This window comes from Lutra lutra, chromosome 18 (genome assembly GCF_902655055.1).
Source record: "Lutra lutra chromosome 18, mLutLut1.2, whole genome shotgun sequence".
In the NCBI taxonomy this organism is placed as follows: domain Eukaryota; kingdom Metazoa; phylum Chordata; class Mammalia; order Carnivora; family Mustelidae; genus Lutra; species Lutra lutra.
Genome location: NC_062295.1, coordinates 31,147,176 through 31,158,939, shown reverse-complemented (window position 1 = coordinate 31,158,939; position 11,764 = coordinate 31,147,176). Strand labels below are relative to the sequence as shown.

At 53.5% G+C, this 11,764-nt stretch overlaps 1 protein-coding gene across 1 annotated transcript in view; it reads left to right on the top strand.

The window, feature by feature from the left end:
• Positions 1 to 3,981: 3,981 nt before the first annotated feature.
• HIP1 (huntingtin interacting protein 1) overlaps positions 3,982 to 11,764 on the top strand; it is a 142,413-nt gene continuing 134,630 nt past the window's right edge. Inside the window, exon 1 of the mRNA XM_047713846.1 lies at positions 3,982 to 4,167. Within this exon, the coding sequence (XP_047569802.1) occupies positions 4,048 to 4,167 (120 nt within the window). The 5' untranslated portion in view covers positions 3,982 to 4,047. The remainder of the gene's footprint in view (positions 4,168 to 11,764) is intronic.

Here is an 11,764-nt window from a genome sequence, read left to right as displayed (position 1 = left end):
GGGGGAGATACCTATGTTCACTATCTTGATAGTAGTAGTTTCATGTGTCAAAACTCATGAAATTGTATGCTTCAAATATATGCAGTTTAATGTATATTAATTATATCTTATTAAAGGTATTAAAACATGTGTCCTTGAGCTCCAGGAGCCGGTAGGAATAATGTGACCAGCTAATCTATCCTCAGGCCAGATACTAAACCAGATCCAAACTAGGTGTGGGGAGGGACCAATTTTACCTGTTATAGAGAGTCAGGTAATAAGACACTTATCCCCACTATGGGTTTCCCAGAGATTAGGCTTCCACGTCCAGAAACCAGGAAGATATGGATAGTCTCCAAGATCCCCAGTGGATGCCAGAAACCACCAGTAGCTTTGAACCCTATAAATACTATTCTCCCTCTCCATACTTATGACAAAGTTTGGTTGATAAATTGGGCACCGTAAGAGATTAACAAAAGTGGAACTACCATTAGAATTTTTTTTTCTGGGGCGCCTGGGTGGCTCAGTGGGTTAAGCCGCTGCCTTCGGCTCAGGTCATGATCCCAGGTCCTGGGTTCGAGCCCCACATTGGGCTTTCTGCTCAGCAGGGAGCCTGCTTCCTCCTCTCTCTCTGCCTGCCTCTCTGCTTACTTGTGATTTCTCTCTGTCAAATAAATAAATAAAATCTTTAAAAAAAAAAAAGAATTTTTTTTTCCTTTTTCAGTTTCATGGATACAAGATGTAGGCGAGAACTTACCACTGACCTTAGCAATTTCAGCATACATTTTCTTTTTTCTCATTAAGTAGAGAGCTTTCACCTTTTTTTTTTTAAAGATTTTATTTATTTATTTATTTGTCAGAGAGAAGGAGAGAGATTGAGCACACAAGCAGGCAGAGAGGCAGGCAGAGGTGGAGAGAGGAGCAGGCTCCCCGCTGAGCAAGGAGCCTGATGCAGGACTCGATTCCAGGACCCTGGGATCATAACCTGAGCTGAAGGCAGCGGCTTAACCCACGGAGCCACCCAGGCGTCCTGAGAGCTTTCATCTTTACAGCTAGTTTTCGGCATATCCGAATGGCCAGCATCACCGTTCTTGTGCTCTGGGGCCATTATTAAGTAAAATGAGGGTTCCTTGAACACCGGCACTGTGACACAGTGACTTAACAGGCGGGTAGCATATATACGGTGTGGATCCGCTGGACAAAGGGATGAATCACATCCTGGGCAAGACCGAGCAGCGGGACATGCGAGGTTCCATCAAGCTACTCAGAATGGTGCGCAGTTTAAATCGTATGGGTTGTTTATTTCTGGAATTTTCCATGTAACATTTCAGATTGTGGGAACTGAAACCACAGAAAGTGAAACTGCGGATAAGGGGGAGATGACGTACATGTGGTTCCTATATTGTTGGGAGAGGCCTTAAGAGTTGAAGGAAGCTAGCAGAGTCCTGTAGATTATAGCCTGGGGCAGTGCTTCCCTCAACCCCTGGCAAAGGGTTTTCCGGTGGTGGCAGCAAGTGGGAAATCCTTATTTTTAACTCACTCAAAGTTTCAGAAAAGAAGGTTAACCGACTGGTTGTTTCTCCCCGGGGGGGTCTCCAAACCACAAATTCCTCATTCCTACTCTGGTTTATCCTAATAAGAAGTAGGCTGATCCCTTAATCCCTGTTTAAAGGGCCCTTGTTTATTGAAGCCGTAAACTCTGGGCAAAGGGTCATAAATCACTCTAGCTCCATCCAGAGTGAGAGATGGGTGCAGGCTAAGAATGGGCACACAGAGGTAAGGACAATGTGGATAATGTCCATGTTGTCTGTTTTCACTGTAGACATACTCCTGTGAGTGCCCATGCTGGGCTGAACCCAGCCTCTACTCTTCTCAGTTCTGCTTTGTCCCTGGAAGGAGAGGTGGAGGCAGTGCCGTTGTATCATCCTTGTCCCCTAACCCCATTCTTCCCGCTAGGCTTGGCCAATGGAAGGCACCAGTCGGAAATCTGAGGACAGGAGAGCTAAAGACTTGTGTCCCCCCAGTGACTGGTTTTCTACTTATGGCCATAGCTCTGGTCAGATGCCTCCTTTCCCAAGACTAGAGCACCCAATTCGTTGGGGCACAGCTCCCTCCCCTTGTCCCTTCAGGTCTAGGGCTGATAAACAGCTCCCCCCTTAGAAACCCCTTCTAATTGTTGGGTTCTTCACCATCCCTGGGTGGTCCCCTGCTTCTAGGGCACACTGGGGTATGCATGCTTTCCTTCTTCAATTCAGTTAGCCCTTCCAGTGGGCACCCCCCCCCCCCCAGCCACTCTGATCCACACACTTCATAGTCCCCAAACACGCCCTCATCGACTATCCCTATCTCCCCAAAGCCCCCAGTTTGCTGATACACCCACCTTGGCCTTGACTTTCCTTCAGTTTCTCTGATTCTTCCTCCCTGGGCTCAGCCATCCTTTGTCTAAGTCTATGCAGACATTGGTCCGTCCAAAATGGAAGTCATCTCCTTTTCTAGAAGTCATCTTCTCTACTGTGCTTCTCTCCTCCTTTATTGTCATCACCATCCTCCCTGACGCAAAGCCTTGAAAATTAGGTGACAGCTCACCTCTGGAGAACCAGAGAAACCCAAGGGGAGTCACTCACAAAGTCTCCCATATAAACACACTTTAAGAAAAGTTGAAACCAGCGAGCTAGCTACACAAATGTAGCCTCAAGGCGATCTCCCCTCCATCACACCGCTGCCCTTAAAACCTTCCTCTATAGCATTTCTGATCCCACCAGGTCCTCCTCCCTCCCGCCATTCCCTACCTACATCCACGCATATTCCCAAACTTCCCGGAGAACAAGAACTTTCTCCTCATTCTTTGGTAGGCCCTCAGTGTCTCTCACCTACCAGAGGAGTCTCCCGGTGGGTTCCATCCCTTCCTTCTCGCCCCCATAACCTGGTCCACACAATGCCAGCCCCCAAAAGCACAGGTCTGAGCAAAAGCCTTCAGTGGTTCGCTAGTGCCTGCAAAGGCCCACCCCCTCGTTCGCGTCTCCATTGAAATTGTGAATTTTTATCAAAAGCTCTTAGTTAAAAAAAAAAAAAAAAGCATGCCTTCCTTGATTTCAGAGTTTTAAAGCATTTAACTTCAAAACCCCAACACTGGCATTTAACGGGAAACTTCTAACTTTCTCCAGCGTTTCCGCTAAGGATCGCACTTCCCTCTGCCGGTCGGTACCTCGGCGGACATCGGAGCAGGACGGGACCGGCGGCTCAGGCTCGCGGATAAACAGAAACAGAAACGGGTTTCTACCAATGAATACATCCTGGCCGGTTCCAGACCGGGAGAGGTTGGATAGAAGGTGCTGGAAGGCTCCCACTGACCCAGCCGGGCACACCCGGATAGACGATCATCGCAAAGGGGATGGGCAGGGCAGCAGCGCAGCAGGGTCAGGGCACGGGCAGAAGCAGAGGGAGCCGGGCGCGGGACGCTGACCCTTCCGGCGGGAGCCGGGCCTGGGGGCAGCGCTTCCCGGGGCTGCGGCCGCCGAGCCGGTCCATCCTGCGCTCCCCAGTCCCGGCCCGAGCCTCGTAAACAGGCTCTTCCCAGGCGGCCTGGATTCCCCGCGGGAGGCACGGGGCTCCCGCCCACGTGACCCCCGCCCACCGCGCGGGGATCTGGCAGCGGCCGCCGCGGAGAAGCGCGCCGCTCTCGGGGAAGAGGCGGAGAGGGCTGCGCGCCGGGCGTCGGGGGAGGGGCGGGCGAGGGCAGGTCAGGGCAGCCCCGGGCCCGCCCTTCGCCCCGCCCCCGCAGGAGGCGGTTGGATCCGATGACTGACAGGCGTCCGGGCTAGTCACGGCGCGCCTCGCGGGCCGGCTCGCCCAGGTGGGCGGGGCGCGCCGAGGGGCTCTGGAGGGGGGCGGGGGCGGGCGGGGAAGCCTCTGGGTGGGGCGGGGTCTCGGGAGAGTAGCAGCGCCCCCAGCCAATAGGAGGCGGAAGCCGTCCCGTTAGCGCCGGATCCCAGCGGGTAGGGCGGGGCGGGCGGCGCCGAGGGGATCCCGGGGCGGCTGAGGACGCCTGAGTCGGCTCCGCGCGGCGACATGGACCGGATGGCCAGCTCCATGAAGCAGGTGCCCAACCCCCTGCCCAAGGTGCTGAGCCGGCGCGGAGTGGGCGCGGGGATAGAGGCGGCCGAGCGGGAGAGCTTTGAGCGGACTCAGGTGAGGACCGGGGGACCCCGGGGCATGCGTGGCTGGGGCATCCCGAGAGACGCAGTGTCCGGGAGGGGCTTTGAAGGGGGTAGAGGTCTTCAGGCCCAGGGGAGGACGGGGCAAGGGGGCCGCGAAAGGGAGCCTCTGGTGCGCAGGTCGAGGCGCTCCTGGGGAGGTCGGGGACCCGGGGTTATCCCAGCTGGCCTGGGGAGACGGGCAGGGCGGCTCGGAGGAGCTGGCACGATCTGTGCGGCGGGGCAGGGCAGGGGTCACAGGGGCGGTGAGAGCGGAAGGGACGGAAGAGGGGCCGAATGGAAGAAGAGCCCCTCGGCAAGGGAAGCTCATTGGGGGGTCCCTCGGAGACGCAAGTGTGGCGGCGGAGAGCGGAGCGCTGGACTGGGATGCGACGCGGGGACCCCTTTCCTGCCCTCTCGATCGCTTCTGGATTGCACTGATATTCCCCCCACCCTAGCACCCCCTTCCTGGTGCCTCCTGCTTGGCTCACACACCCCCAGCTGTCGGCCTCAGAGGGCAGGGCTGGAGGGGTCTGGGCGGCGAGAAGGAATGTAGGAAATGCGACGTGTGGCCGAGCTTGGAAAATGGGGGCTGCAGGAGGGGGCCGGCCAGGGGCCAGGGTCAGGCCATTGGCCCGACAGCCTGCTGCTGGTCAGGATGAGCTGCCCAGTGGTGCCCAGAGCCCTGATAATGGGGTGTTGATTTCATCCCCCAAGATGTGCCTGACAGCGAGCAGGCAGACTGCCCTATTTGTCCAGCCTGACCAGGGCTGGGGGCCAAAATTCCCCAGTGGCATCAACAAAAAGCCACAATCCATTTTTACCTCGGAGTTCGAATGCCTGGTGTATTGATTGGACTGAATAAAGCTGACATGTTTCTGGTGTTCATCAGCTCGTTTGTATGCAAAATCCCATTTCAAAGGGCACAGCACTTCTTCTAATCCCAGTGCCAAAGTTGTGCCGGCAGATTTGTTCCTCGCCCTTGCGCTCAGGGTGGGACCTTTGAAGATCCAGCTGGGCCTCCACTGCCAGAGGCTGGTCCCCCTTGCTGTGTTCTGCTTCCCCCCTCCCCATCCCCAAACACAGTTAAGGAAGGGCTTTGGGGTTTTAGGTTGAAAAGCTTGGGAGGACCTGACAGAGAGTTCTGTGTATGGAATCTTGTAAAGGATTAAGCTTTCTCCTGCAGGTTCAGCCTCTTCTCTTTCCAGAATGCTTTTGGCCGGTTGCAGGTGTGTCTGGGTGATGGAAAGGAGGGAGTGTCCCCTCCCTGGGTCATCCTAACCCAGAGAGGGATGGGAGCATTAGCAAAGACAGCAGTTCCCTTCTCGGCCTCCCAGGGACCGGCTGGGGTTGAGACTTCTTTTCTCTGGCTTTGTGGACTGGACCCCTGCAAAGAAAGCAGCTTTCCCATGGCTTGTGCACTTTGGGTATTAACTGCCCCAACTCACTGCCTGGTCCTGAGGCGTCTTGCCCCAGCAGGAGGTCTGAATAGCCTTCTTCTTCCTCTTTTTTTTAATGGGAAAGGAAAAGGAATAGATGTTATTTTGTGATAACCCAGTCCCCGTCTGGAGTCTCAAAGAACTAAAAACCTGAGCGCTAGAGGAATACGCCGTAAAACTTTGACCCATTATACCAATGGTAATTAGGTTTGTGAAACCTTCCCCCCAGGGCTGGTGTGTCCCCTTGCTATCCCAGGACAGCCCAGCGAGGAGACTCTGGTGTATTTTACATGTGGAACACTTGCAATTGACTGCCTCTGAGTGGCTCGTTGACCGGTGGGTTGGGGTGGGGTGGGAGTGAGGAGGAGGCAGGCTTGAGCAGGAAAAGAGAGTTTTTCTATTATTCAAACTGTAAGGGGAGGGGGTAGGAGAGTGAAGAAAAGAGAACAATGCTAAAACTTGGCATTAGTCAGTCTGCAAAAGCTCGTTTTGTTTGAGGACTTTGAATGAATCCAGTGTGTTATGAGATAAAATGAGTTAGAAAAAAATTTTAATGAGTTGAGAGACCATGAGATCAGCCAAGGTGTAGTGATAATTGTAGCTAATTATCCCGTTTGGCACTGCTCTAAGTACTTTATTGTATTACCTTCTTTAATCTCTGCAAGGACCCATGAGGTGGGTATCAGCCCTATTTTCTGGGAGGACATTGAAGCACAGAGAGGTTAAGTCACCTGCCCAAGGTCACACAGCAGGAAGTGGTCCCAGCCTTTAACCACTGCCTTGTGTTACGAGCGTGAAGGTGTTTTTTTAAACTTCGGAGCACGCTTTTAGTGATTCTTGCTGTAATCCGGGGAGACCTAAGGAAGCATGCATGTGAGTAATGGTGCAGGCTCTGATGAACTCTTCAGTAGGGGACAGAAATATTCCTAGGTAGGGTGATAATGACCAAGACCGTATGCAGAAAGACCCGGCTGTGGGTGTGGGGAGAGCTTGGGAGCCCTCACCAGGATCTAACCACCAGCTGGCATGAGACAGCGCTTGCAGAGTGGGAGAGAAGGGGAGGGGGTGTTCCAGAAATGGGGATCCACAAAGGAGATATCTGGAGGTGAATGCCGGTGAGGCTCAGTGGCCCAGGTGGAGGCAGCAGCAGAAGCTGGTCACTCCCACCTCTCAGCCCCCAGCACCTGCTACCTTGTACAGTCACTGGTCCTCTGAGTTGCCCTCAGTAAACTAGGAGCTTCATGGGGGCAAGATTACTCTTACTGTCTCACCTGTGTCTTCGGGTTCCTGAGGCTTGTGCTCGTGGGGATCCAGCTGTGGATGGGAGTAGACAATAATTTGTTACTTTCTGCAGGAAGCCCTCGCCTGGGTGGGTAACTCAGCTCAGGGCAGCCGGGGATTTCTGTAATTACCTTATGCTTTTTCCTAATGACCCCAAGTTCCCTCCTAGTCCAGCTTTGTCTCCTGCTTTCTCAGGAGCCCTGCCCCATGCCTATCAGAGGACTGTAATTTCTCTGCCTTCCTTCTGGTCAGGCCAGTGTCCCTGTTGGAGTGAGGACCCCAGACTCACCTGCTGCAGCCCTCGTCTCTAGGTGTCCCTCATCCAGCTCATCACAAGCAACCTTTAGGCTCTAGGGGAATGAAAGATGGTTCTTGCCTTCAAAGGAGCTGCTGTGAGAAAGCTGCCTTGCCCGAGCACTTTATACAGCATGATTTAACTATGTTGGGGCTACACTGTGGTTGGGCATTACCATGCCCATGTTATAGATGAGAGCTTAGTGACTTGCCCAGGGCCACCCATAGGTGATTGAAAAGCAGGATTCAGATCCAGGAGTCCAGGTTTCAGGCCCTTTCCCCCACCCTGTCCTCATGTTGGCCAGCAGGGCAATTCTGGAATGAACCAGGAGGGCTGACGTTCGTAGACACACCAAATACCCTGTCTATATTTATTTAGCCGGAAAATGGTTTTCTCTATGGTTTGTTTATTTTTTTGCTACCATCCATTTAGTGAGCACATAGCGTGGAGGGGACACAGAGATGAGTAAGATAAAGAGACCAGCCAGGAGGACCTCGTGAGTCAACGGGGAGGGAGACCAGCTACAACCGGGCTCTTGTACACAGAGGTCGAGGACTTACAGCACTGTCATTTCGGGAGCTGTTAGCAGTGCAGGACCTACCGAATGAGAGCTTTCATTTCAGCCAGAGCCCTGGGTAGCCCTGTGCACGTTGAAGTTTGCTCTCTGGCCGGTGATTGCTGAGATCAGAGGAGAGGATGGTGCTCTGGAAACACGGAGCCTTTAGTCCCAATCTGTTTAGGTCGATCCCACTACAGAGAGCAGGATCCTAACCAACCCTGAGTTGGGAAGAGCCAGGAAACTTGGACTCTTGAGAAGAAAAGATAGAAACAAATACGTATGGAGGGCCTGGTAGGCACTAGACACATCCTGGGTGATTGATAGCCATGATCCTATTTACTAGCTCAAGTTCAGAGAGGCCAGGTGACTTGCCCAAGGTCACACAGCAAGTAAACAGAGAAGCCATCTGATAATCTGATGACCAAGCCCACATCCTCTTTTCCATGTTTAAGTCAGGGGGTGTTTCTACCATTTCGCTCAGAATCTTCAGTTCAGCCTTTGATTCACCTGCTGAAAAAATCATGGGGTTGGACCAGAGCGATCAATGCTTCTCAACCCCGGCTACTCGGGAATGGCTGCTAACACGAACGGCACCGTCCTCCCACCTGATTCCTGCTGGCTCCCTTAGTTGGTATTGAAAAGGTAGAAATGATGCTAAGAGCTTTGAGCTTGTACACCTCCGGCTTCCTCTCATTGGTAATGGTGGGAACAGCTGACATTCACCACGTTTACTATGTTGCACGTGCTAAAGGCCTTTAATGAACCACACCTCTCAGTTCTTGGAACGACTTTATGACGTATGATCCATGTTTTACAGATGAGGACATCAAACCTTAGACGTGTTCACAGCCAGCTCAGAGTTCTGAAGGAGGTGTCCGAGCTGGGACCCAAACTCGGGAACACCGACCCCAGAGCCTGGCTGTGCCTGGTCGCCACCCCTGCGTCACCGCCCGGGCTCCTCAGCTCTCTTCTTCTTTCCTCTAGCCAACAGTTGGGTCCCCAAGGTGCTAACCTCACCCCACTTCTCTTTTACCTTCTGTCCACTTCCTCTGTGCTCCCCTCATCTGACAGTTTCTGTTCCTGTGCCCGTGACGCCACCTCCCCACGTCTGTCTCCCGACTTCCTGGCCTGTGTGACCACTTCCCATGGGTCCTTTGCCCCCAGATAAGCCACACATGCCCCAGACTCTCCTTCGGGCCTTCCCCACCTTTGAATGCCAGTGTCTGGTCCCCGTCAGTCCCCATCGTCTCCTCGGCATCCTTTCCGAGTCCTCCCTTTCCTCTGTCCTCGCAGCCGCATCAGGCAGTGTGACATCGCTCCCGTGCTCTGTACCGTTCCTGCCCTTACTACCTCTTGCCTGTGTTGGTCGTAATCCCGTCCTCCCTGCCTCCCAAATAGCGGGGGGCGGGGCAGATGGCTTGTCTCAAAGCCCAGCCCTGCTCCTGGAACTCCCTCCCTCAAGAACCTTTGCTGGCTCCCCAGAGACCATGCATGTCGTGGCACCTCAGGGTCCCTGGTCCCTCTCTTTTCCAGGCCTTAACTTGCCCCGCCTCTCTCGACTAGACGGTCCCTGCCGGCTGCTTCCAGCCCGATCAGATCAGGTAGTCCAGCAAGCAGGGGGCCCGTAGCTACTGTATGTCCGTTCCATTCATCCGGGTCCCAGCCGTGGCTTCTCTCCCAGACTGGAAGCTCTTGGGGGCAGGGTCTGGCTCTTCGTGCTGTGCCAAGTGAGCCCTCGCAGGAGGCAGGCACTGGGCCTGTTTGCCAAATGCGTGAATGTGAAACAGTCTATCGGCTGATCTCCAGGGAGCCTGGGTGCTGGAGGCAGGCCTCTGCTTGCAGCGAACTTTTCTTTCCCTTTGCACAGTTTGGAGGTTCTCCCTCTGTCTCCTGTGATTTCTCCTGTGATTAATTCTTACTGAGTGCCCGCCCTGGGTGCTGGGCTTGTGTGCCCAGGGTCCCCATTTAGGAGGAAGCCTGCAGAGTCTCTAGAGATAGAATGGGGGCTCGTGGTTTTGAATGATTTCGAGGGTTTTGTATTTCCGTGCAGTTCAGAACACTGGCTGAACATTCCCAACACGTGCTTGTGGACTTCCCAGGGCTGCTCAATGCTTCTTTCCGCTTCAGATGGGCCTTTCTGAGCTAGAAGGTGTTACCAGGAAGGGAGAGAAAGTGGCCTGGCGTTCCAGGCACCTGGATGTGGCCTGGACGGCTGCTGGAGTTTGCAGGGATGGCGGGATGAGCGCAGAGTAATAGGAGAGCGCTCCCTGGGGAGTGAGCAGATCTGGCTCAGCTACTGATTTCTCATTTCAAAATGGGGAGGCTGGACAAGATTCCCAGCTCTCAAACACTCGAGCTCATAAAATTCCTGTAAGCGTGGTTTCCACACTGTGGGATAAGGACACGCATTTCATCTGAGCTCTCAACTGCTCTCTTAAGAAACTCCCACGTGCCCCCCCATATGTAGAACGGGGCGCATGGGAATGGCTGGTGCCATACCTTCCAGTGGGGTGTGGAGCATCCATGTGGCCCAGGAGAGCAGAGTCCCAGCACCACTGGGGCACTGAAAGGGTTCCTTGCCTGGCGTGTCGGCAAGGCACCGAGGAGGACCGTTCTACACTCCTTGTCCACCGCCCTCTTAGTCCACCACCTCGGGACAAAGCGTGGCGCAGACCAGGGCGTGGCGTGGCGGGCCAGACGCCCAGTGCTCCTGCGTCCAGAGGGTTGATGGCCTGGAGAGATGCCCACCTAGGAAAGGGAGCTTGTCAGCCCCACCTCCTGGCAGGGTGGGGGCTGCTTCCTGTTTTCCTGCCTGGGCAGGCTGGGAGGAGCCCTGTGCCTGGCTTGTGGGCAGGACAGTCCGACATTGTGGAGGGAGAGGGACAGGGATGGAAGGTGTCCTGTGGCTCAGACAGTAGAAGGGAGGATGGGGGATTTCTCTGATCTGAAAGCTTATGACCACTGCCTCTGTTCGCGCTGTGAGCCAGCTCAGGGAGCCGAGCCGGGCCATTCAGGAAGCCAGTGTGGCCGATTGCTTCTGATTTTAACAGATTTGCAGTTTATAAAAGCACATTTGCACATAACCTCTTTTCAGCCACAGAACAACTGTGCGATAATAGCGGTCTGGTCTCAAGGATGGACCCTGAGGCTTAGAGGGCGTAGGCGACTTGCCCAAGAGCACTCAGGAAGTGGCCGGGCAGAGGCTAGAACCTGCTGGCTCTTATCTCAAACTGTATGCTTTTCTTTTCATATCTCTCATTAAAGTGAAGCCCGGTCTGGGCCTGGTAACTTAGAAAAATTACAGAGGTTTTCTTTCTGAGTCTTTTCTAATTCATATATGTGGACTTTTGAAATTCCTTCCAGAAGTTTTTTGCAAGACGTGTAGCTACCAAAGGGCCTATATCCAGAATATGTAAAAAAAAAAAAAAAAAAAAAAAGTAAACATATGAAAATGTGCAGCTTCATTAGTAATCAAGAAAATGCAAGCTAAAATTATAATGAGATACCGTTCAATGCCCATCAGTGTGACCGAAATAAAAATTTAAAAAGGGGCACTTGAGTGGCTCAGTTAGTTCAACAGCTCTTCCCTTCAGCTCCGGTCATGATCTCAGTCAGGGTCCTGGGATCGAGCCCCACGTTAGGCTCTGTGCTCAATGAGGAGTCCGCTTGTCCCTCTCCCTCTGCTCCTCCCCCCACTTGCGTGGGTGTGTGCTCATTCTCTCTCTGTGTCTCTAAAATAAGTAAATAAAATCTTAAAGAAGAAAAAAAAAAGCCAACTGTGCCAAGCATCAGCAAGGATGTGAATTAGTCGGAAATGCCCATGCATTGCTGATAGGGCTTTACGCTGGTGCGACCACACTGGACCACAGTCCAGCGTTATCCTAAAATTAAAGGTCTACAGACTCAGTAGGCCAGCACTTCCACTGTGCGCTCTAGACCCAGCAGCAGCGCACAGAAGACAGTTGGAAGGCTACTCATCATCATCTTTTGTAAGAACTCCTAATGGGAGGCAGTCCAG